At 43.6% G+C, this 25,502-nt stretch overlaps 2 protein-coding genes across 3 annotated transcripts in view; both read left to right on the forward strand.

Annotated features, from left to right (window-relative positions):
- The window catches only part of sh3tc1 (SH3 domain and tetratricopeptide repeats 1), a 45,307-nt gene extending 27,324 nt beyond the window's left edge, over nt 1–17,983 (forward strand). For both annotated transcript variants that reach the window (XM_080742116.1, XM_080742117.1), the window contains exons 14-21: nt 94–234; nt 1,355–1,615; nt 2,372–2,552; nt 3,778–3,928; nt 6,198–6,320; nt 8,183–8,333; nt 11,217–11,413; nt 15,683–17,983. In XM_080742116.1, the coding sequence (XP_080598242.1) occupies nt 94–234; nt 1,355–1,615; nt 2,372–2,552; nt 3,778–3,928; nt 6,198–6,320; nt 8,183–8,333; nt 11,217–11,413; nt 15,683–16,015 (1,538 nt within the window). In that variant the 3' untranslated portion in view covers nt 16,016–17,983. The remainder of the gene's footprint in view (nt 1–93; nt 235–1,354; nt 1,616–2,371; nt 2,553–3,777; nt 3,929–6,197; nt 6,321–8,182; nt 8,334–11,216; nt 11,414–15,682) is intronic.
- A 4,645-nt stretch (nt 17,984–22,628) lies between these two features.
- Nucleotides 22,629–25,502, forward strand: part of htra3b (HtrA serine peptidase 3b) — a gene marked incomplete at both ends in the record, with an annotated part of 40,916 nt that continues 38,042 nt past the window's right edge. Inside the window, one exon of the mRNA XM_080741358.1 lies at nt 22,629–23,046. Coding sequence (XP_080597484.1) covers nt 22,629–23,046 — 418 coding nt within the window. The remainder of the gene's footprint in view (nt 23,047–25,502) is intronic.

Genomic DNA, 25,502 nt, shown 5'->3' on the forward strand with positions numbered 1-25,502 from the left:
ATTTCTGTTACTGACATCATTCATCTCCAAATTTGGTCATGGTTCAGGCTGTTCTGATCAGGCCATTTCATTTCACATGTTGGTGGTGTTCAGGTGTGGTGCTCAACATGCGTGGTGTGGCCCTGCGCTGCATGGGTGACCTGCGGAGGGCAGCAGAGAGCTACCAGGCTGCCATCGACATCTGTGAGGAGTTTGAGGACAGACACAACTGGGCCGTGGCTCTGGCTAATTTAGGTGAAAAATCTATTCTCTTTACATGACTGGTTCTCTCCTCTGTAAAAAAAATATATATATATATATATATATATATACAGTATATCGTCGCTGTTGAGTGGAAACCTCGTATCTCCAAGTTTCAAATTTGTACATTATTTTGCAAAGTAAAGCACTGCTTCATCATACAAGGCTATCACACAAAAGTAGTGAAAACAGCTGATATACAAGCACACAACGCCTCACCGTGCGAGGCGTTGTGAGGCGTTGTGTGCTTGTAGATCGGCTGTTTTCACTAGTTTAAATCATTTTAAAAATGATAAATACAAAACAAAGGGTTTTGGACATACAAGGTTTCCACCCGACAATGACGATATGTTATATGAAGTATGTTGTCTCTGTTTCTGAATGTTGTTGTTTCTGAATAGCCAACATACAAATGGATAAAGTGGTTATAATGATTGTGATGCTAAATTAACGGGGACTGCCCATACAGTATGTCCGAAGGTTCATTAGTCCGAATTTAGTTAGGGTTACTGAGGTTAGGGTTAGGTTAGGGTTAGTTTTAGGCATAGTATTCTTAACAAATTCAGACTAATGAACCTTCGGACCAATGCCATGGCACCAAATTGACTAGTTTGGCTGGGGACCCCCTGGAACCACCCAAGGAAGGACCCCTGTACTGTAGCCATAGTGCCATCTTGGGTTTAAATCCTATTAGTTTACCTTGTATCATTAAAAAATGCGATTGATGTCCCTTATATTATAGCTGCACCATAAGTCCTACATTTCCCAATTTCCCAATGTATGAATGAATGGACCATTCATTGTAAAGCGTTTTGAGTTTGCTTAGAAAGCGCTATAATAAATGCAATCCATTATCTGAACTGTATACTGTCCTGTGCCTTTCCTATGCCAACTGCTAATAAAGTATTCAATCAATCAATCAATCAAAAGCAACATTTAGCTGTGCTTTACATTATTTTATACTTAGCTCTGCGTTTCGAGCTTGTAGATCTGCTACTTTTGATCCTTTTGTGTGACGCTGTAGTGTGTTCAATAGGGCATTCATTTACGATAAAAGACAAACAGTTAGAATATGGAGACGATATTAGAGGCAGTCTGGTGCGTATCCCTGCAGGCATGCTGTGTCTGAAGGCGGGTGCCAAGCGGCTGGCGGAGACTCATCTCCTGGCTGCGGTGGAGATGTTCTCTGAGCTGGACCACCAGGAGCATCACCAGGAGAACTTCATCACGGTGCTGCTGGAGCTGGGACAGCTCTACGTGGTCCAGGGACCCCTGCAGCACACTCCAGGATGTCTGGAGCAGGGACCCCTGCACCACGCTAAAGGATGTCTGGAGTGGGCCCTGCTGCTGTCTGTGTACGCAGACCATGCTGCCTGTGAGTAGAGAGGCCTTACAATTTACTATTTAGGCATTTAGCAGACCCTCCTAATCCAGAGTGATTTATAAAGGGCTGCAGTGGCTCAGGGGTAGAGTTGCCGTTTTAGAACACAGAGGGTTTCCGAAGGGTTCCCAGTTCGATCCCGGGCTCCCCCAGAGTTAGTGTGGAAGAGTCCTTGAGCAAGACTCTGAACCTCTAGTTGCTCCCAGTGAGCAGGTTGGTGCAGGTTGGTGCCTTGCATGGTTTCCTCTGCCATCGGTGTGTGAATGGGTGAATGTAATGCACAATCTATGTAAAAGTGCCTTGGACAAAGGCACTATATAAATGCACCAACACTAGGCAAGATCAGCATCAATATATTTTTGTATTTGTCATGGTACATGTCTTGTTGTTGCTTGTATGTGACAAAACAATAGAAAGGAAAAACATACTGTTGGTAGACCAAGCACCTATTCAGTAAAAAACTAGAGGCAAACGTTGTGAAAATAGCCTTTCTAAAAGCTCACAACGCCTCGCAGTGCAAGGCATTTTGAGATTGTAGTTTGCAAATTTCACAATAATTATCTGTGGAACCAAGTCAAACAAAATGACACAATTTGGTTAGGGTTAGGGAGTCACAGCCTGAAAGGTTTGAGAACCACTGGTATAGGTGATGACCACGTGTGGTGGTTTTGTAGCTTTTGTCACTGCTAGAATCAGAATCTCTTTAGTTTTTCAGGTGTGAACACAGCGTTCTCTTTGCCCCCCTGCCAGGCCAGCTGCTTGCCACCCAGAGGCTGTGCCAGCTGTACGGGGAGGTGAGCGTGGACCAGAGCCTGTGCATCCTCTACAGCGAGCACCTCATCAACCTGCTGCAGAGGCACGGGGACAGGGCACAGGAGGGACACGTCCTGGAGACCATCAGCCAGCTATACCTCCGCCTGGGGACTCACAGGTACACAGGGACAGGGGACTCACAGGTACACAGGGACAGGGGACTCACAGGTACACAGGGACAGGGGACACGGGACAGGGCACAGGAGGGACGCGTCCTGGAGAACATCAGCCAGCTATACCTCCGCCTGGGGACTCACAGATACTGCGTGCACGTTTGTGCGTGTGTGTGTGTGTGCGTGTGAGAGAGATAAAACAGCTTTTAAGAACTGAATGCGACAAATAATTAAATCTAAATTATAAGCTTGTATAAGCTGGCACATCTAATTTTGGAGGAATTATCTTTTTCATATCAGTTGTTTTCACATGATACTATATGTGACAAACAGTCACTATAAGAAAGTTATTGTTTCTCTTTCTCCAAAATGATAATATAGGTTCATTCCTTTCTCAGATTGCACAAAAGGTATAGTGCCATGATATTGGATGTCATAGATCTCAATCTCAATGTTCTTTTTGTGTGGACTATAATCGTTTTCCTACAATCTTTACCATCGCCTTGCTTACAGTATTGCATTATTTATATCCACAAAACAAATGTAAAAACAGTTGCAGACACTTGTGGGTAGATCTGTAATTAAATATTTAAAATTACTGTATGTTATGGGGGAACATATTATGTAGAATTTAAGCTGTAAGTTTTCCAAATGGTTGGGGCATTAAAGCAAAAGTCACTGGAGTGAGTTCTATACGTCACAGGATTCCAATCCAGCAGCGACTTAAGATACAATGGTAAAGTCAATAAAGAGGTACCAATGTTTGTTTCGCCTGTTGGCCAAAGAAGGCCAACCCACTCTATCATACAGGATGCAGTGATGAGTCCTATAATGTTCACCAGATATAGAATGCAGAGCAGAATGATAAACTGTGTCAAGGGGCTTGAGGACAGAAGGAGCAGCCTTTCCATAGATGACATCTCCATTATCCAATACAGAAAGAAAGACTGCTTCAATAACCCTTTTCCTACATGCCATTGGAAAACTGTCTTTGTTCCTATAGAAAAAAAACAAATATTTTGCCTACGTTTACAGCCAAGATTATCTATGTGGTATTTAAATGTAAACATGTCATCAAGCCACATTCCAAGGTACTTGTATTCAGCAACACTGTATATAATGCATCCATTTGAGGTAGTCATTTTTTAGTATGAATTTGGTATGCTATCGCCAGAGTCTTGCCCAAGCACACAGCTCTAAAGAGTGTTGTTATGTGTCCCCACTCCCCAGAGCCTACAGGATTGCTCTGGACTACACCAAGAGGAGTCTGGGCATCTTCATAGACCTGGGCCGCAAGGAGAAGGAGGCGTACGCCTGGCTGCAGGCCGGGAACATCTACCACATGCTGGGCCAGACGGAGCTGGTGGACCTCTACATACAGGTAGGAACATCTGCCCACAGTGGTTCTCAACATTTTCAGGCCACGACCCCCAAAATAACCATATTTTAACCCTCACCCTGATGAGCACTAAGAGTTGAGACATAAAACATATAAATGCATTTGGAATTAAATACAATTTTTACTTTTCAGGATTCCAATTCAAGAATAGCGAAAAATAATTTAGGATTTCAATTCAAAAATAGCAAAAATAGCAGATCTACAAGCTCAACTGCGACGCGTTTTTTGCTATTGTTGACTGTATATGCATTTTGGCCCACTGGAGTTTGTGTGAAAATATAGTGGCCCTCTCTATCATTCAAGTTGCCCACCCCTAATCTAGAGCTTTAAAACTAAATGGGGGATGGCTGGGGACCGATTATTTGACATTTCGGAAGCTGATGGAAGTCATAATAATTTACGATTCTGTCCCTATTGAACTTGAACGCCTCTAAGTCAGCTCCTCTCGTGGCACAAGTCCACTTTAGTCCAGTGTGTCGCCCGTCACGTCAAATGTTGCCGTTTGTTCAACTCAGTACGGCTTGAAAGTGAGAATATGTTGAAATGCAGCGTTAGACAGCAAGGACTCTCAGAGTGTAGAAAGTGAACCAAACGGACCCGAAGGTTCACTTCGTACCCTCTCAGAGGTACAGACCTGTAAGGCTCAAACTGTATACAATCATCCGTACATTCTTTCATTAAGTATGTGTTTGTATAATGGTGTTTGTACAGTACATATGTGTTACAATCATTGTGAAAGGGCGGTCATTTAGTAAAATAACTGTCATTTTGTTGTAGAATCACACACTGTACACAGTGGTTTGGAACCAACGGATTCTTTTAGTAAAGGAACCTGACATTTAGTAGAGTGAATGGTACCTTCTGCACATCTGCTGCTTTATCTAAGAAATGACAAACTACAACAATGTTACATGTGACCATCTCTGGGTATTCTCCACTACATGCATATTGCAAGGCGACTGTGCCTGTACAGTATGTTAGGATATTGATTGTCATATCGATTCCGTTTGCTAGAAGTCCGTAGCGAGATCCGGTTTAGTTTAAGTTTAGGTTAAGTGTCAGAAAAGTCCTTTCAATATAGTGAACACACATGAGACTGACACACTACTGTATGTCCATATACAGTATGGGTATTCCAAGATATGGCCTTAATATTGATGACATCATGGATCTCTATACTGTATATATGAGACCGCTCAGATAGGGACAAGGATTGACAAGTGTGCAAGTGTGACTCGCCTCAAGGCAACCACACATGCCAATTCCAACTGCATCTTTCTAGTTCATTCATTCACAATGTGATGTGTTGTTATCAGGTATCTCAGAACATGGGTCTATAGCAGTGTTTCTCAACCACTGTGCCTGGGGACCTTTGGTGTGCCCCTGAGAAGGGTCAAGTGTGCCCCTTGAAACTGCTTGAAAGCCAGTATTTATCATTTAAAACATGATTTAAACTAGTGAAAACAGACGATCTACAAGCACACAGCGCCTCGCATCTAGATCTGCTGTTTTCACTACTGTTGTGCTACAGCCTTGTATGATGAAGCAGGGCTTAACTTTTAATTTGAAACTTGGAGATACAAGGTTCCTTCCAGACAGTGACGATATTTACACCCCCGTATTATGTTGGTGTGCCCATGGATTCTTGGGACATGAAAAGTGTGCCCATGCAGAAAAAAGGTTGAGAAACACTGGCCTATAGGACCATTCATTCACAGTGTGATATGTTGTGTTATCAGGTAGCTCAGGACATGGGTCTGGGACCATTCATTCATACAGTGTGATATGTTGTGTTATCAGGTAGCTCAGGACATGGGTCTGGGACCATTCATTCATACAGTGTGATATGTTGTGTTATCAGGTAGCTCAGGACATGGGTCTGGGACCATTCATTCATACAGTGTGATATGTTGTGTTATCAGGTAGCTCAGGACATGGGTCTGGGACCATTCATTCATACAGTGTGATATGTTGTGTTATCAGGTAGCTCAGGACGTGGGTCTATAGGACCATTCATTCATACAGTGTGATATGTTGTATCATCAGGTAGCTCAGGACGTGGGTCTATAGGACCATTCATTCATACAGTGTGATGTGTTAGGACCATTCATTCATAGTGTGTTGTATCATCAGGTTGCTCAGGACGTGGGTCTAGGACCATTCATTCATACAGTGTGATATGTTGTGTTATCAGGTAGCTCAGGACATGGGTCTAGGACCATTCATTCACAGTGTGATGTGTTGTTAACAGGTAGCTCAGGACGTTGGTCTGGGAACAGGGAACACCAGCTTCATCCTGTGTCTGCTGGAGGCTGCAGGAGACGTGTTCTTCAACAGCAGCAGGGACCGAGACAAGGCCGTCTGCTTCTACAGGGTAAGAACATAACAACACTCTTATGTCTGCTTGTACAGGGTAAGAACATAACAACACTCTTATGTCTGCTTGTACAGGGTATGAACATAACAACACTCTTATGTATGTCAATCAAAAGGACATTATTACCTGACCATAAATAACATCAAGGGCCGACAATATCACTAAGTTACACATTCCTGTACACTCTTATGCTTGAGTTATGTCCTCTCTGTTGGTCGGAAACCAAGTGTTCAGAACTGTAACTTTTCAGGATATAAATTCAAAAATCACAGATCTACAAGCTCAAGATGTGTCGCTTTGTGTTTCTTGCTTGTAGATCTGCTACTTTTGATGCTTTTGTGTAACTCTGTATTATGATCAAGTAGGGGCATTATTTTACAAAAAATAACAACACAAAAATAATTGAATATGGAGACGGTTTCTGGCCATCACAGTGACAGTATGTATGTTGTGTTGTGCCCCTACAGGACCGGGCACTGCCCATCACAGTGACAGTATGTATGTTGTGTTGTGCCCCCACAGGACAGGGCACTGCCCATCACAGTGACAGTATGTATGTTGTGTTGTGCCCCCACAGGACAGGGCACTGCCCATCACAGTGACAGTATGTATGTTGTGTTGTGCCTACAGGACCGGGCACTGCCCATCACAGTGACAGTATGTATGTTGTGTTGTGCCTACAGGAGCGGGCACTGCCCATCACAGTAAAAGTATGTATGTTGTGTTGTGCCCCTACAGGACAGGGCACTGCCCATCACAGTGACAGTATGTATGTTGTGTTGCCCCTACAGGACCGGGCACTGCCCATCACAGTGACAGTATGTATGTTGTGTTGTGCCTACAGGACAGGGCACTGCCCATCACAGTGACAGTATGTATGTTGTGTTGTGCCTACAGGACCGGGCACTGCCCATCACAGTGACAGTATGTATGTTGTGTTGTGTCCCTACAGGACCGGGCACTGCCCATCACAGTGACAGTATGTATGTTGTGTTGTGCCTACAGGACAGGGCACTGCCCATCACAGTGACAGTATGTATGTTGTGTTGTGTCCCTACAGGACCGGGCACTGCCCATCACAGTGACAGTATGTATGTTGTGTTGTGCCCTCAGGACCGGGCACTGCCCATCACAGTGACAGTATGTATGTTGTGTTGTGTCCCTACAGGACAGGGCACTGCCCATCACAGTGACAGTATGTATGTTGTGTTGTGTCCCTACAGGACAGGGCACTGCCCATCACAGTGACAGTATGTATGTTGTGTTGTGCCCACAGGAGCGGGCACTGCCCATCACAGTGACAGTATGTATGTTGTGTTGTGCCAACAGGACTGGGCACTGCCCATCGCAGTGACAGTATGTATGTTGTGTTGTGCCAACAGGACAGGGCACTGCCCATCACAGTGACAGTATGTATGTTGTGTTGTGCCTAGAGGAGCGGGCACTGCCCATCACAGTGACAGTATGTATGTTGTGTTGTGCCAACAGGACTGGGCACTGCCCATCGCAGTGACAGTATGTATGTTGTGTTGTGCCAACAGGACAGGGCACTGCCCATCACAGTGACAGTATGTATGTTGTGTTGTGCCCACAGGAGCGGGCACTGCCCATCACAGTGACAGTATGTATGTTGTGTTGTGCCAACAGGACTGGGCACTGCCCATCGCAGTGACAGTATGTATGTTGTGTTGTGCCAACAGGACAGGGCACTGCCCATCACAGTGACAGTATGTATGTTGTGTTGTGCCTAGAGGAGCGGGCACTGCCCATCACAGTGACAGTATGTATGTTGTGTTGTGCCCACAGGAGCGGGCACTGCCCATCACAGTGACAGTATGTATGTTGTGTTGTGCCCACAGGACCGGGCACTGCCCATCGCAGTGAGGACGGGCAGCAGCAGGGCCAGGCTGAGGATGTGTAATAAACTGGTGGAGCTTCTGATCAGCCTGAAGATGTACGGAGAGGCGGTGGAGTTCGCTCAGACAGCCCTGGATATCAGTGTCACTCTAGGTATGTTATCATGTTATCATGTTAGATGTACAGTATGATACAGATCTATGAAGAGGCTGTGGAGTTCACTCAGACATCAGTGTCACTCTAGGTGAAACAAAAACAAACACAAAGCACAAGGCCTCGCATTTCAGCAGTCTTTTTGTACGGCATAGTTTGGCAGAGCACTGTGGTATGAAATAGTTAACATTTCGAGAGATTTTGTCAAGGGGAAATCCAGGCTGGACTTTGAACTATATAGTACATAATGACACAAGCCCAAAACGTGTCGCTTCACAGCGCATTTCGAGCTTGTAGATCTGCTACATTTGATGCTTTCGTGTGGCGCTGTTGTGTGATCAAGTATAGACTGAGTTAATCAACGAAAAAACACAAAGATTTATGGAGATAAGAGGTTTCTGCCCGACAGCAACGATATAACGTACTGTAGGTACATACATGTATGTGTTATTGGTCATCTAGTGAAATAACTCATGATAATATTGTATATAGTTAAATGATCATCTAAAATTGAATTAGAAGGCGAACAAAGCATTTACTTATTTAAGTTATTGACATGAAAACTGGACTGAAATGTCATGGCCACAGTGTTGAAAATATATGTTCAGGAGGCACTGTTTGAAACTCTCACTCCTCATTTTATGTGATGTTATGCTTGAAAGGGGGGTTATCATAGCAGCAATGGGGAGGCCCTGCGGTGGGGGGGCCCCCATTGAACGGAACTCGGGAGCAGTCTATTTTGTGTGACTGTGAAAGAACTTTCTCCCAAGGTAAGATTAAGACATCATGCTTTATATAAACCCTATTAAGTCTAAACGGTTCTGCCGCCGTGTAGAACTGTTTTTAACATTTTTTTAACTTTAAAAATGTATAATTTCCAGTAAAAACCTGTATTTTTCGAAAACCCACGTGGAGGGGGGCCCAGGTCTTTGATCTTGACCCCCCTCCCAAATATCTGTACAACGGGCCTGATAGCATCATATATATATATATATATATATATATATATATATATATATATATATAGGGGGTGCTTGGATTCAATAATCAGGGAAAGGAGGTACTCAAGCCAAAAAAGATTGAGAAACACTGAAATAACTGGTCAGCGTCAACACGCTGCATGTGCTCAGTGCTCTTAGTAAGAAGTGCTCTAGTCTGGACATGATATACAAAGCACTCCTCCTCCCAAAAACATGCTTTCTGGACACAGAGCCCTCATTCAGACAAAGGGAGGAGACAATAGGAATGATGTGAGCAGTGTACTGTACTGTACTGTACTGTCTATCTTTGGAGAGACACCTATATTTACAGTGCCATCCTCATTGTTATAAGTATACACTGCTCCTGTGTTTAAGGTTTTACCCTTTTTCTTTCAAGTTCTCTGTATTATTGTTACAAGTGTATAATTTAACTCTAATTTGCACTTCTAAAAGATTATCAACACACCGTCTGGTCTACTTGGCGTTGACTTTTTTTCATTTTGGTGCTGTAGACTCCTGTAGAACCTGTGGGTCGAGACCCCAAGGGGGGACCCCACATTATGGGGGGTCCCCTGATGTTTAGCTTATGGGTTAACAATGGTTTCTCTCAACAGTAAACAGGACAACATGCAGTATGTATACAGGGTATCTACACAGACATGAGCATTTAAGGACTTTTAAGACCTTTTTAGTACCTCTGGTTAAACATTGGCAAAATTGTGAAATAGTAACAGGCAGAAATTGTGAAAATAGCAGATCACGAGACATGAGCATGTCAAATACTTTTGACCAGGGTCCTCCAGAGGTCTATTCTTGGTCCCCTCCTTTTTCCCCTACTCATATCTCCCGAAAATGTTTCTGTCAAGAAAGAAAAAATCACCCTCTTTTTTGCGGATGGATTCACAGATTTCAGGAAAATAGCAATCTCACAAGCTACAAGCTACAAGCTACAAGCTACAAGCTCACAATGTGTCATGTGTTTTGAGCCTGTACAAATGTTATTTTGAATGCTCAGCTATTATGACCTGCCCAGAATAGGCATGGCTTCATGCCACGGTTATACTGCTATCAGTGTCGTGCTGACTTTTGCAAACCATTCGTTTTCATTTGTTTGGGCAAAATGATAACAAATATAATGATATGTTTTTCCCACATCACAATCGGCTGTTTAATCTATTCGCTGTATGACAAATTATAAGTAGTTAACAGCTAAAGGTTACCAATAAGGTAAAAAATAATAATAATGAGGGAGGAAGTGGCTCGGGAGGTAGAGCGGCTACTTGGGAAGCGGAAGGTTCCCAGTTGGATCCCGGGCTCCCTCAGAGTTAGTGTGGAAGAGTCCTTAAGCAAGACTCTGAACCCCTAGTTGCTCCTGATGAGCAGGTTGTGTGTGTGTGTGTGTGTGTGTGTGTGTGTGTGTGTGTGTGTGTGTGTGTGTGTGTGTGTGTGTGTGTGTGTGTGTGTGTGTGTGTGTGTGTGTGTGTGTGTGTGTGTGTGTGTGTGTGTGTGTGTGTGTGTGTGTGTGTGTGTGTGTGTGTGTGTAGTAATGCACATTGTAAAAGCAGTGGTTCTCAAAGTGGGGTCCTGCATCACGATCATTTTAACCACTTCATCCATTTATACGTTGGTCTTTCAAAAATAACTGATCTACAAGCTCAACGCATCACTTTGTGCCACGCTGTAAGAGAGAGAGAGAGAGAGAGAAATATATTACCTTTTTTTAAATGTAGGAAAAGAAAATTGGATTTTTACTCGAGTCGTGATCCATAAAAACTGGTCCTTGATCCACCAATGGGTCTCGACCCAGTGTTTGGGAACCAATGTGCTACTGTATATAGAATAAATCCCACCATTTACCATTGACAATGAGGTGTGTGTGTATTGTTTGGCATCAACATTGCAGGTGAGCGTCTGAACGAGCGCGTGGCGTACCACCGGCTGGCCACGGTGCACCAGGGCCTGGGCCAGTTTGAGCTGGCAGAACACTACTTCCTGAAGACCCTGGCACTGTGCCCCGCGCCCCTGCAGTTCCCTGAGGAGACCCTGTACTACGTCAGGGTGTACCAGACCCTGGGAGACATCATCTTCTACGACCTGAAGGTAACAAACAAACTGACTGCAGTGTTTGTTTTACGAAGAGACTCCTTTTATTTAATGAATTCATCCGCCTCTGCCATAGTTTTTCATGATTTGACCTTATTTTGAAGGACTGGCGTGACGACGAAGTGTAAACGCGTTTGTAACATTCAACGATCATCTCTTCTTTCACCCGTTAAAGAGAAGTTTTAACATCAAATATCATTTAGATTTTCTCGACGAAAGTGTATTTTGGCGGACCTTGATGGCATTTTAATGACAATATATACTTGGTTGCACTCTGAAAATAGACGATAATTTTAGTCTAGTTTTTATTTGTTGACGAAATTGTCCAATATATTTAGTCTTCGTTTTAGTCATCATAGCTTAGTTTTTATTTAGTTTCCACTTAATCTTCGTCAGTGAAAAAAAGAGAGAATGAAAACAAGAGAGACCTCAGCCATGTTGTAGCGTTTACCTGTATGAACACTCCTCCGATCATGACGGGGATGAGTTTACAGCACTTGAAGATGACCTGCGTCGGGTAATTCAAGTATCCCAAAGACGTGTTGGACAGCCCCATGCTGCCCTCCGTCTAAAAAAGCTATGTTCATATACTCACACAAAAGTCTTTCCGGGTATCCTCCTTCGTCTGTCCTGCGTGAGCTGCAGCTCCACCAGGCCAAACATTAGGTAGATACTAGGGCATTAACGAAGAAGTCGACTCAGTCAACTTCATTATACAAGTCGACTCCCACCAGACAAGTCGAAAGTCGAAGTTGAAAAAAAGAAAGAAAAAAGCTTTCTATTTTTTTGCGAGGCGTTGTGAGCATGTAGATCTGCTATTTTCACAATTTCTGCCTCTATATATTTGACAGTTTGGACAATGTTTAATTTGTCATTTTAGCCGGGGAGCCACAGGCCCAAAAGCTCAAAGAATAGTGTTTTACCTGTGACGTCATGACATACTTTTTATTTTAGTTTTTTCTATTCATTTGGTCATTAAGGTACACAGAATGAGAGGCCTGCTCTGCTGGAAACTCTGCGAAAAAAAGTTATGGCCATTTGTATATTCACTCCATCGACTTCAATATGCAGGAAAGAAACACACCAAAAAGAATATGCTTTAAGTAGCGTGTGAGGGGTCAAACTAGGGGTTCTTGATGATTCTGAATCCATTGCAAGCATTTGTTTTGCATGAAAAACATTCCTTGGGCTAGAAAACGGACCAAAATAACGGTGACGATAACCACTTTTCACAGGTTTGAGAGGCTGAAATCTAGCCCAAGGAATGTTTTTCATGCAAAAAAATGCTTGTAATGCATTCAGAATCATGAAGAACCCTTAGTTTGACCCCTCACATGCAACTTTTTTTGGTGTGTTTTTTTCCAGTATAGTGAAGTCAATGGGAAACTTTTTTTCGCAGTGTTTCCGGCAGAGCAGGCCTCTCATTCTGTGTACCTTATTGACCAAATTAATAGGAAAAACTAAAATTTGGAGTATGTCATGACATCACAGGTCTTCTCTCATTTTGGCACAGTGGCTCCCCGGCTATTTTAGAGTTATTAAAAAGTTAAAAATTGTCACTTGTAAACTTGTAATAAAGAAATGTGAAGATAGTTAAGTCGTTAATGCCCTAGTAGAAACCAAACTGCACTCAGGTGAGGTACTAACCAAAGGCCTGAAACCTTCCAAGGAGAACATCAGCTCCTGCAGGTATCCGTAGAGGAGGTAAAAGACCAACACTCCTCCCACGCAGATGAAGAACTGCGTGGCGGCGCCGAAGCTGCTCAGGATGACGCGGGGGGACAGTTTACAGTTTAGGCATTTAGCAGACGCTTTTACTCCAAAGCGACTTACAGTAAGCAGGTAATACACATCACTATAATAAGCAAGATAATATGTCAGTACATCAACAACAATATAACAAATGCAAAGGAATGCATAGGAATAACAATAATATAGGTAGACCATGCACCTAATCAGTAAAAAACGTTATGGCCTCCGTGGACGACGGCACGGAGATGGAGATGTGCTTCCTGGAGCTGTTGTTGTAGCCCATCGTTTCTCTGGCAGCCGCGGGCTGCAGCAACAACACCTCCGTTCCTTTTCCTTTACGAGAGCGTTCCCTCCTCCTCAGAGCTTTGTGTCCCTGTTTTGTCACAGCTTCATCTCTGTCGCGACTGACACGTTTCCATGTTTCACCGTCCTATCTGACAAACGTTGTTGTTGTACACTGAAGCGTACGTTCGATGGGGAGTGATGATGATGATTGGTGTGTGTTAGCTCGAATGCTAGGCTTTAGGCTAGCCGAATGGCACTGGTTCTCAAACCAAGGTTCTTTTGGTGTAAAGGCCCCTAATATGCTCCCATTGTGAGGAGTCCACCTCCTCCCATCGAATATTACGTAATTTCCTCCCCAAATATGGAGTTCCATGTGACTTAGGATTAGGGTTGGGAGAGATATGAAAATGACACAATGACACACGATTATTGCGGCAAAAACAATTGCGATTAACGATATGATCGCGATAATGAAAATATGCTTTAAAACTTCAATTGTGTCTGTCTGTCTGTCTGTCTAAATTCATGTCAGTGTCATTAAATGTTTAGCAAAGTGTCTGTTTGTCCTATTGTATGGTCCTATTATTTAGTCTGTTGAATGTTGGTGTTTGCAGTGATGCTGTTGGGTTGTTCATGCAGTTTGGAGAACCATCCATCCATCCAGTGTAGGGACTGTAATATTTGCAACCAGCAGATGGCGATCTAAGGCCGCTGCTTGTACAAGGAATTCAACTTCCAAAGGGGGACACTTGCTTATTAATGATACTTTATCAACTTTGGTAAAGTTTCCTATGTTACCGTGCACTATAGCACTGTGATGGTTTGGAGGAGCGGCTGGTATTTAATGACTTGGATCATAAAGGCTTTCCTCTAGGCTAGAATCAAAGGTACAGGCCACTTCAAGAATGAATGACTGATTTGTCTCCTTCATTGACAACAACAACATCTGGTGTATTAGCACAGAGATGTGCAAAGGCGCACGCACGCACGCACGCACACACACACACACACACATCTGTGTGTCCGTCATCATGCATCATTTATAAGGTGTCAGTCTTCTCAGCTTCCATGTGTGTGTTGTGTCCAGCTCTGCTCCAAATGGGTCATCATCATCATCATCATCATCATCATCATCATCATCACTCCCATTGTTTCCTGTCCATCTCTCTCTGCGCTGAGCTGTCTCATGGAGCAGGAATGCCTTGAAAACATTGTTTTCAGGGGAGGTGACTCTGTATCGTTTACGATAGACAGTCACTCATATTTGATATGAGTTCTGTATCGTTTACGATAGACAGTCACTCATATTTGATATGAGTTCTGTATCGTTTACGATAGACAGTCACTCATATTTGATATGAGTTCTGTATCGTTTACGATAGACAGTCACTCATATTTGATATGAGTTCTGTATCGTTTACGATAGACAGTCACTCATATTTGATATGAGTTCCGGACCCCCTCCCCCCCCCCTCGCCTGTTGAAGACCCTTGCTATAGTGTGTGTGCGAACAGCGGCGTATCGGCGCGCCAGGCGAGGTGGCAGACCCGCGGCTGCGTGCGTCTGACGGCGCCGGTGTGGGTTAGTTCATTGAAAATAATGGGGCCATATGTTTTGACGCGCCGCTTCCGCGCCGCCTCCGCGTCCAGTGTGTGTTCCCCTTTAGACTCCAGCTTGTAGATCTGCTATTTTTTGAAAAATAGTGTATTTTTTTGCAAATCTTTGAATATGTCTTTTTAAAAGCAAAAACAAAAGCAAAGAAATTGCAGATCTAAACTTTTTAGGCCGTGACCCCCAAAATAAACATATTTGAACCTGGGACCCCCACCCTGACAAGCACTTGGAATTGTAGGTATTACATTTAATGTGACTCGGTTCCGCAGATAAATATTGTGAAAATAGCAGATCTACATGCTCACAACGCCTCGCAACGCGAGGCGTTGTAGATCTGCGTTCTAGATCTGCTATTGTTCGCCTCTTGCTTACAATGTTCGCCTCTTGCTTACTTAATATTTGACAGTTTGGCCAGTCCTGTCGAATATTCGACTATTCGAATACTTTGAGGTTGAATAATTAGAATTAAATCACTATTCGTGAATGCCCTAGTATGAAGTAATAATGCGTTAAGTCTAAATGTGTTAAAGTGATGGTAGTGGCGAAAAAAAGAACCTCTGGGAACTCAGATTGAAGTGATGGTTACTACAGTGTGTGTTTCTGTGTCTCCCGCAGGACCCGTTCGACGCGGCCGGCTACTACCACCTGGCGCTGGCGGCGGCCATGGACCTGGGCAACAAGCGCTCCCAGCTGGAGCTGTGCACGCGGCTGGCCACCATCTACCACAACTTCCTCAAGGACCGCGCGCTCTCGCTCTTCTTCTACCAGAAGGCCCGCGGCTTCGCCGCAGACCTCAACGTGCGACGCGTCAACATCGCCCCGCCGCCGGAGGACCACCACCACCACGAGACCTCCTCCTCCTCCCCCTCCTCATCCCAGTACAGGACGTCCCAGGAGCGGAAGAGGAGGTCCTGTGAGGAGAGGAGACAGTCCAAGGATCAGGAGTGATTTTTTAAAAACCCGAGTTTGGACCTTGGAACACGTCTGCGTCGCTTTAGATTTGAACCGCTTTAAAAGTTATTTTATATACTTTGGCTGTTCAAAAATGACAGATAAGCTCCTACGAGCTTGTTGATCTGCTATTTTTTGAGAAATCAAAAACGTGAACGTTTTTGTATGTATTTTTAAAGCAAACTTTTGTAACTCAAATCTTTGCTTCTGGGGGTCCCAGGAAAAACATATTTTGAGATGGGTGTCCGTGGTCAAAAACATATAATTCTAGGGGTCCTTGACATTAAAAGAAATTAAGAAAACTGTTAGGATTTAGAAGACACTTTGTAGAATCCACCTCAGGGCTTAATGGGTTAAACTCTAGTTGACCGGAGTTGCTCAGGGCTCCATACTAGGACCTCTGACGCTTTAGCTCTACACTAAAATAGCTTCGCCGAAAATAGCCGAGCTGTAAGCTTACAACGCTACCACGCTTATAGATCTGCTGTTTTCAGCTGCTCTTAGGCCCAGAATGGGGACGAGGGAATAGAGGGAGAATAGGGTTGGAGTGGCTAAGACGAAGTTAGACTCCGTAATACAATGGTGTCGTCTGCTGAAAAGAACAGATCTATAAGCCGACGATCTACAGATTTTGGAGATCTGTCCTTTTTGGGCAATCGACACCCTGGTGATTGGAGTGTACATTTCTTTGTCACTCACGCCCCGAAAACCAAAGGATTTTCAGAGATTGGTTCTAAATTGGTTCTAATGAAAATGTGTCACTTTTAATGAAGTATACTGTATGTATTACTGCTAGTTGACTAATTAGACATGGCAGTACAGAGAGAGAGAGGTGTGGACACTACACTATAAAATCCACACGTGTTAATCTTTAAGTAAGTATTAAACTTTTAAGCAAATGAACACTAAATGTATAAATGGAGCCTTAGCTGAAGCCAAAAGATCATTGTTTAACCCCATCAGCCTTATTTTATACTTTATCGTACGGCGATATTGCACTGTGAAAATAGCCGATATACAGTACAAAGATCAGCTATTTTCACTATTTCCTAAATGTTTTAAATGTTTCTTGATTATTATATCCCAGCAATTTCAGGATTTTATTTTTAATAATGTACACCTATAATGACCAAGCTAGTGAAGCCTGCAGGTAGAATGTGTTTGTAATAATATACTTGTGGTTCTGACTGGTTGAGTTCCCAAGCATGGCCGTGGACAGTGAGGAGCGCTTGTTTTCTTTAAACTCGACCTCCTTGAGTCACATGACAACAGGTCAGGCGCGCCGACACCGACAGCGAGGGCCTGAGGCTAATGAGCTGCACCCGGGGTGAGACGCAACCCGTGGCGATGGCCGATATGGCCTTGCGCGTCAACGAGCGCTCCGTCTGAGTTGCCAAGTCGCGGTGGACAGACGGACATTTAATGACATTTAATGATAAAACGAGTGCTCCTACATATATAATACTGTACTGTATATATATACAGTACATATTATTACTCGGGCTGAAGGCTGAAAAGTTAGAATCTCGATATTCTAACTTTTTATGTTTTTTTTTTTTTGTTCTTTTTGTGCATGTGTGTGTGGAGCTGCCAAGTATTGATTTGATTGTTATATCTAACACTGACAGAACTGTGGTCTCATACAAGTCCGTATTTTCTGTGCAGAGAAAAGTCGTTTTGATTGATTGAATACTTTATTAGTCCAAAATGGTAACAAACACATGGTACAGTAAGGCTAAAAGAATAACACAAGAAAAGGTCCTGCTTTCCATTGTGATCCTATGTATTATTCAATTCATCAACATGACATTATTGTGGTAAAAATGTTAACACAATAATGCATGTCATCAAAAATAAAAACATTATAATTATGTACACTGGAGATGGGGATTGACATTTACCTCCTGATCCGGAGTTATCACCATAAGCAATCACTATGCAAATCCACTCTGCTGAAATTAAACGTTACAAGAATGTGAATGTGTTTATTGTTCTTGGCCAGGAATGAATGTCTGTCTGTCTGACTGTGAATCAGATATCCTGTCTGCTTTAGTCACCGTCGTAAGTAAGTAACCTCTCCTAAACGCTGTTTATGCTTTTCATTCATGCTCCATTGTACAATGGTTTTGCTGGCGGGAAAATAGAGGGTATGCGCGTGACATCATCATCATAACTGGAAGTTATGCAGGAACGCCTACTGAGTGGCAAAAACCTACTTTCTGGCCTTGACAGCCCATACATCCAAACAGAAAAGTCCTACCTGATTGCAATAAATGGCGTTACATTAAACAACGTTAAACTCACTTTGCCACTCAATTTGCCACTTCACTTTTACCCGCTATGGGGCTCATTTTGTAGGCAGAGGAGAATTTCTGCCCCCAGTTTCTGTGAATCTTTTTACTATTTTTACTATTTACACATTTTCTTCTCTTTGTTGTTGAAAGGACATTGTTAGAATTATACTTTAGTCGTTATTTTTTAGTCGTTGTTTTTTTAAATAGCGAGGGACAGAAAATGCTCTGGGGCAGATTCTCCTCTGCCTACAAAATGATGTCACGGCTTAAAGGCCCCATAGCAGATCTACAAGTATATGCAGCGGTGTGAGCTCTCTTATTTTTGAGCGGTGCAAACCGCTCCTATAAGTGGCTGTGCGTGTGTCTGTAGCCTTTTTCCTCAGCGTTTTCACACATTTAAAATGTGTGTACATAGTCGTAGCATCATTTTGTCTAGTGATTTCATATGTCGTATGTCTTTAGTCTTTTTCCTCAGCGTTTTGCCATAGCAAAACGTGTGTGTGCCTGTACATACTAGACTTAAATCCTAGTCTGAAGATGTTATGCAAGCACGACCACCGCTCACTTCACATTGGGTGTGATTTTTTCTTTTAAAGCTTGTAGATCTGCTATTGTCACTATTTTTGTAAGTGCATAATGCATCAAAAGGCTTGTCACTGGGTGGGTATGACGGCTGAGGGACATAAACAAGACCTATCTTTTCTTTGAGAAAAAGGAACCTAAAGATTCTGTGAAATGCATCTCCAGAGAACGGCCCGCTTCCATCTCAAGAATAAACATCTGCACACAGGGACATGCAGAGAATGTTAGAGAGGCAGAGCCAAGCATCACATGACGCGTTGTGATGCTTGGAGGTCGGCTATTTTCGGTGCTTGATGATCCCACACTGAACTAAGCATACTAAAGTCAATACTGGAGATGTGGCGTGACGGCATGGATTTCTACACAGAGAGGGCAATTCTGTCAACATAAGATGCTGCATTCAAGTTCAGGAGAGTTTGGACAAGGCAATTCTCTTGAATGCTGCCTTCAGGTATGGCTTTTTACTAGTGCTGCGAATCTTTGGGTATCCTACGATTCGATTCAGAATCGATTCTTGGGGTCACGATTCACGATTTTTTTCGATTCTTTCAAATCCAAACGTTTTGAATTCAGAAACGATTATTTTCCGATTTAAAAACAATTCTCGATCAAAACGATTCTCTATCTAGGTATATCCAAGACAACATGTCTGATCTATTCATGCTTGCACACATTCTTTTAACTTGTGCAAACAGCATAATATCTAATACATTATCGTAATAAGAAAATCATAATACAAAATCATAAAATAATATCTAATAAATAATATCTAATAAAGAAAAATTTGGAAAATGAGAATCGATTCTGAATCTTACCATGTTAGAAACACGATTCGAATAGATTTTTTTCCTGCACCCCTACTTTTTACAGATGGGTAAAAGGGCAGGGGCTCAAGACCCCTTGCACATGCCTGTAGTTGCCTACTGCTCCCATCTGCGATTTGAAAGTTTTTTCGAGCCCTCCCATCACATTACACCGTAATGCAAGTCAGCTCGAGAGGAAGGCAGAGAAAAGTATGTTTATGCAGCCAAACTAATATGAGTGAAGTGCTGTGTGGTGTCGCTCTATTTAAGCCCAGAAGCGCCGGAGGTGTTTCTTTCCTGGCAGAACAAGGACTCTTGTGTCTCCTCTGAGAGCCACCAGTGATTGACATGGTGAGAGGGTTTCCAAATAAACACAGTGGACCAGTGGACACCCCTCTGTTCTAACTTAAACAAACCTCCATCGCCACCCATCCATGATATAGGCAGCCGTGGAAAGTATTTAATACTGTTCTTGAGTTACATTTTGAGGTTATTTTTACTTACCTGCGTATTTCCGTTTTTGGAGCGGTGAAAGCGCTCCCAATAGACAGGTATGTCCGTGGGTATGTCCGTGGGTGGCTGGGTGGCTGGCTGGCTGGCCATGTCCGTAGCCTGGCAATACCTTGAGTGGCCACACACAACACACTAGTTAAAGGAGGGGCGCTGTTTTGTGCAGGCCAGGCACACTCACCACTCACTCACAGGCACAGTTTACAGTTTACAGTTTAGGCATTTAGCAACACACACAGGGTATAGCTGCTCAGATTCACCGCTCCACTTCGAACCGAGGTTTGATTTTTCAATACTTTGTAGTTCTACTCCACCGCATCTCTACTCTGACTGAGGTCAATATTTTACTCCACCAACAGTTTTAGTTCCAGTAATGTAATGTTTCCTTTGCAGATTTACCAAGATTAACATTTACCTAGATTGATAGGAAACACACTGTACATGAATCACTTAAGACAAATGCTATACTTAACTTCAGATATCATTTTCTTTTTGCAGATCTGCAAGCTAACTTAACAATGTGTCGCCTTGCACCGCATTGTGAACTTGCACATCTGAGCTTGTACATCTTACTTAGGCCTACGTCATAATTCATTGAGAATTTATTTTGGACTTTTTACTTGTAAGGCAAGTGTCTTCAACAGGGGGTCCGGGACCCCTAGGGGTCCTCAGAGTTACTACAGGGGGTCCATGTGAACCATAGTGTTCATAGAACCTCAGATGAAAATATGAGATCTACAAGCTCACTACACCTCGCAGCTTGTAAATCGGCTATTTTCGGCAAGAGGGGAAAGTGCAGGCTAATTACAGAGTGAAGGGTCAAGTTAAGTATTGACGGTTCAAGTGGTTAAATATATGAAAACACAAATTGACGCGAGGCGTTGTGAACATGTAGATCAGCTATGTTCACAATAGAACCGTGTTATACAAAATCTAATGCCTCAACTCTTAGTGCTCGTCAGGGTGGGGGGGGGTCCCCAGTTAAAATATGATTATTTGGGGGGTCGCGGCCTGAAAAGGTTGAGAACCGCTGCCCTAACAGAGTATTTCTACATTGTGGTACAGTATTGTGGCTTTTACTTGAGTAAAGAAAATGACTTCCACCCCTGGTGGACACCTCTCTCTCCTAACTAAAACAAACCTGCAGGACCAGCCATCCATGACAGCAGACCCAGGGTTTCACAGAACCACAACATTCTGGCCTTGGAGTGTCAGCATGTGCTGCGGAGAGAAGTATGCACTGAAAACAGACCCACATGTGCAAGGGGAGAGAGAGAGCGTGCACGGTCTGGTCACATCAAATTGCCCTTACAAGGGGAGTGAAAGCATGCGCTCATCTCGTGCCCCGGGTCTGCTGCATGCCAGCAAGAATGAATTACTTAATGTTTTCAAAAAGAGAAGAAGAAAAGAGGGGGAGAAAATCGATAACATTACACGTCATCTCTGCTGCGCTTTCCAGGAATTTATAACGTGATTCCTGCGCCTGGCTTGTGTTGTGTGTGTGCAGATGTAACTTGTATTATATAGCCCGATTAATATACTTTGCTGCATGACAGCGTTGCGCTCCTACAAATAGCTGACCTACAAGCTCACGGTGCGTTGCGAATGTGACACGCTGTGAGCTTGTAGGTCTGCAATCTTCGACACGCAATGTCTTTGTGTGTAATGGAACATAAATGAGGGACATTTGAGAGCAAAGTATTGAAACACCAGCTGATGTTGAAGTCATAAACAGATTCTGCACTGACAGTTGTCCTGCAATGTGTGTGTGTGTGTGTGTGTGTGTGTGTGTGTGATGGAGTGAGTAAACCCTTAACCACGCCCTCTAGGGGCGGTTTTGGTTCCAGAATCTCCTCCCCTCTGCTCTATGGACGGACTGGCCCTTTAACTGTGGACGGACTTCCCCTTTAACCTCACAACAACAAATGACAGGCTTCACAGCGTGCCTAGAAAAGCAGCCTGCAGCAGCTGTTCAGAGCCAGAGAGAGAGAGTGGACGCGCTCACGCTGCAGCTACACTAGTAGAAGAACCGCTAAATAGACGCTCTTCCTTTCCTTGGACGCACAGTTTTACGCGCGGGTTTAGGAGCGGTTTCAGCTGATTTTTAGCATGCATTATCGGTGACGACGATCTCACTCTTTCTGTGCATTCTGCAGTAAACAACGCAACGAGAGAGAACCCGGGTTTGGTTTCTCTCGAGCACGCCGTTCTTCTGTCCGCGAAACGCCGAGGAAAGCGATGCGTAAAAGCGCGCAGAGTTTTGGGTTCGTCTCCGCATCAATGGACATTCAGCACGGTTCGGCATCGGCAATGGACTTGATCTCCGTTTAGAAACATTCATCCGTTTCCTTTTGGTATTTTTTAAGGACACATTCTGCCATTCAATCACCTCTTGTGCTTATCAATCTAAACAAAGCGAACATGCAGGTCCTTCTCTTCGCCACGGCGGTCCTCTATCACCTCGAGGCTGTGCTCGGGGACAAATGCCCGACGCGCTGCGACGTCAGCACGTGCCCGAGCCCCAGCTGCCCCAGCGGCTACGTGCCCGACCGCTGCAACTGCTGCCTGGTGTGCGCGCAGGGCGAGGGCGAGCCGTGCGGCCGCAAGGACGACCTGCCGTGCGGCGACGGCCTGGAGTGCAAGCACCCGGCGGGCAAGCGCCTCTCCTCCAAGGGCTTCTGCCAGTGCAAGCTGAGCCACAAGGTGTGCGGTAGCGACGGCAGGACCTACGGCAACGTGTGCCAGCTGAAGGCCAGCAGCCGCAAGCAGCTGCAGCAGGGCCTGCCCGGTATCAGCCACATCCAGAAGGGCGCCTGCACGGAGAGCAGCGTAGGAGCCGGTAAGTCACTGAGTTGGGGGTGTATGTCCATCTATTCTGCATCTATCAAGACCCACAATCAGAGTGATCATTTTTTAACTCAAATCTTTGCTTCTGGGGGTCCCTAGAACAACATATTTTGATATGGTGGTCCGCGGCCAAATACATGTCACTTTGGGGGTCCTTGACATCGTTAGAGAACCACTGATATAGGCTGATTCTACAAATGTCTTCTAAATCCTAACAGTTTTCTGGAGAAAAAAAAATATGTTGCTGTATCAGTGGTTCTCAAACTTCATGTCATGTCTGGTCCAGAAGAAGAACTCCTTCTATGGACCAAAGCTAGTTGTACCCATAGACTAGGTTGTACCCCAGTGGTGGGTTTCAAGTTCAACCCTTTTCATATCAAGGTCCATTATTAGTGTGGTTTCCAAAGGGCAACTTTATACAGAGTAAACCCCATGTAAAGTCCATTTGGTTCAATGGAGGAGGACTGGTCATTGTGGTCAAGCTTCACTTGACATTTTAGGTATACAGATTATACATATGATTATTGATTATACATATGAATTGTATCTTTCTAGTTCATTATGCATTTGAGCCACGGACCACCATTTGATGAGAGAATATTTTGTTATTGTTGACTACGATTTTGTCCACAATCCCATGCTGTATTGATGTGGTGCCATAGGAGAGATAACAGTCAGTTGAAAATAACAGTTCTTCTCCATTACCTAATTGGGTTCTTGTAAATTAAGTGATGCATATTTAACCACAATTTAACTCTTGAGAAAGTGTAAAATGGTTTCATTTTACACCCTCAAGAGTTAAAGATATAGGCTATAAGGGTCCATTTGGTTACCAACTCTCCATCATTTGGCTGGGGACCACCTGGAACCCCCTCAAGGACAACTGGTGGTCCCCAGACCACTGGTTGGAAACTGGTGTATAACCAATTTCATTCAGTCTTGGGCATGAGAAAGCATATGTTTACACTGTCAAAGCAAGTGTGAAAACATGGATGTAACCTACAATTAAAAGGGAATAAAGAATGTGTGTAAACAGAGTAGTCACACATTGAAACTTCCCCCCCATTTGTAGTAGGCTAGTATATCCAGATTCTGGAGATTTATTGTCACAGGGATGTAGGCCAATCTGGCTAGCCATCGTCAAAGAAAAGGTCCTTTCACTTGAAACTGGAGCTCAGTTAGTCTGTTCTTGAGAGACTAACTGTAGGCCTACATGCACTGTGAAAACTTAGTTTGGGGAGCCCCATGATACGCTATAAAAACAGCATAAATAATAATACTAAACTTGTTAACAGTCCTAAAGCCATGTCTAAAATAAGGTTGAAAGAAAGGGTTTCAGCCTTCAACTAAAGACTAGTCTGTAATACCACAGAACAGAAGATGTTCAATCATGTTTTCTTATTCAGGGGGAGGAAACATGCTCTTCAGTCTGCTTGTGCTGGCTTGGCTTTGAGGCTCTGATACCTCTTGAAGATGTTTATAGAGTAACAGTGGGGCTTGGGGACCACCAGGGGTCCTTGGGGGGGGGGGGGGCTCCAGGGGGTCCACAGCAAAAATGAGGAGCAGTTAAATATTTTCAAATGGGGGCTTGTGGTCAAATACATATGAGTTTAGGGATCCTTCACATGAAAATGTTTGAGCACCATTAAGATATAGGAGGTTATAGTACCCAATGTGAATGACCTTCTTCACCTTCTGTAAAGATCCTAATTAATATAAGTCTTGTGCTCTTTTATTTGACTGCACCTGCTCTTTAAATAGCTTGTGGTAAACAGTGTGTGTTTACCACAGTCAGTAAACAAGGTTTAAAGGGGGGCAGGTGTTGTCTATTAAAAAGCCAGGAGGATTTCTTTAAACCTGTTGTTTGGAGCAGAAAGAGGATAGTTGTGTTAAACCACCACTCAGACTGAACTATGCTGAGACACACACTGGCTCACTCATTCAACATTACTTACTTTTTTAAGCTTATAGATCTGACTGTAGATGTTCACTATAGAGGGTATGCGCATGCATGAGTGGCAAAGTGAGTGGCAAAGTGAGTTTAACATTGTTTAATGCAATCTAATAGGATTTTTCTGTTTGGAAAGGCCAGAAAGTTTTTTTTTGCCACTCAGTAGGCGTTCCCGCATAATATGCGCCGGGTATGATGATGATGTCACGTGCATACCCTCCATTCTTGAATAGTTTTTTTTCTTTCTTCTTATTTGCTTAATAAGCCTTAAAAGAGTAGTTCACCCCCAAAATGACTTTTCTTCTATTGATTAGTCACGCCATGGAGACTAGAGTTCAATAATATTTTTTGGTTTTTGTCACATTCCTAAGACAAAAATTTGATTCGAGTAAATTTACCCCCATTGATTCCGGATGGGGAACCGTTTCGATACGGGTCCCCATCCGGAACGAATGGGGGTAAATTTATTGTTATCACATCCTTGTCTTAGGAATGCG

This window comes from Nannobrachium achirus (assembly GCF_963921795.1).
Source record: "Nannobrachium achirus genome assembly, chromosome: 14".
NCBI classification, from domain to species: domain Eukaryota; kingdom Metazoa; phylum Chordata; class Actinopteri; order Myctophiformes; family Myctophidae; genus Nannobrachium; species Nannobrachium achirus.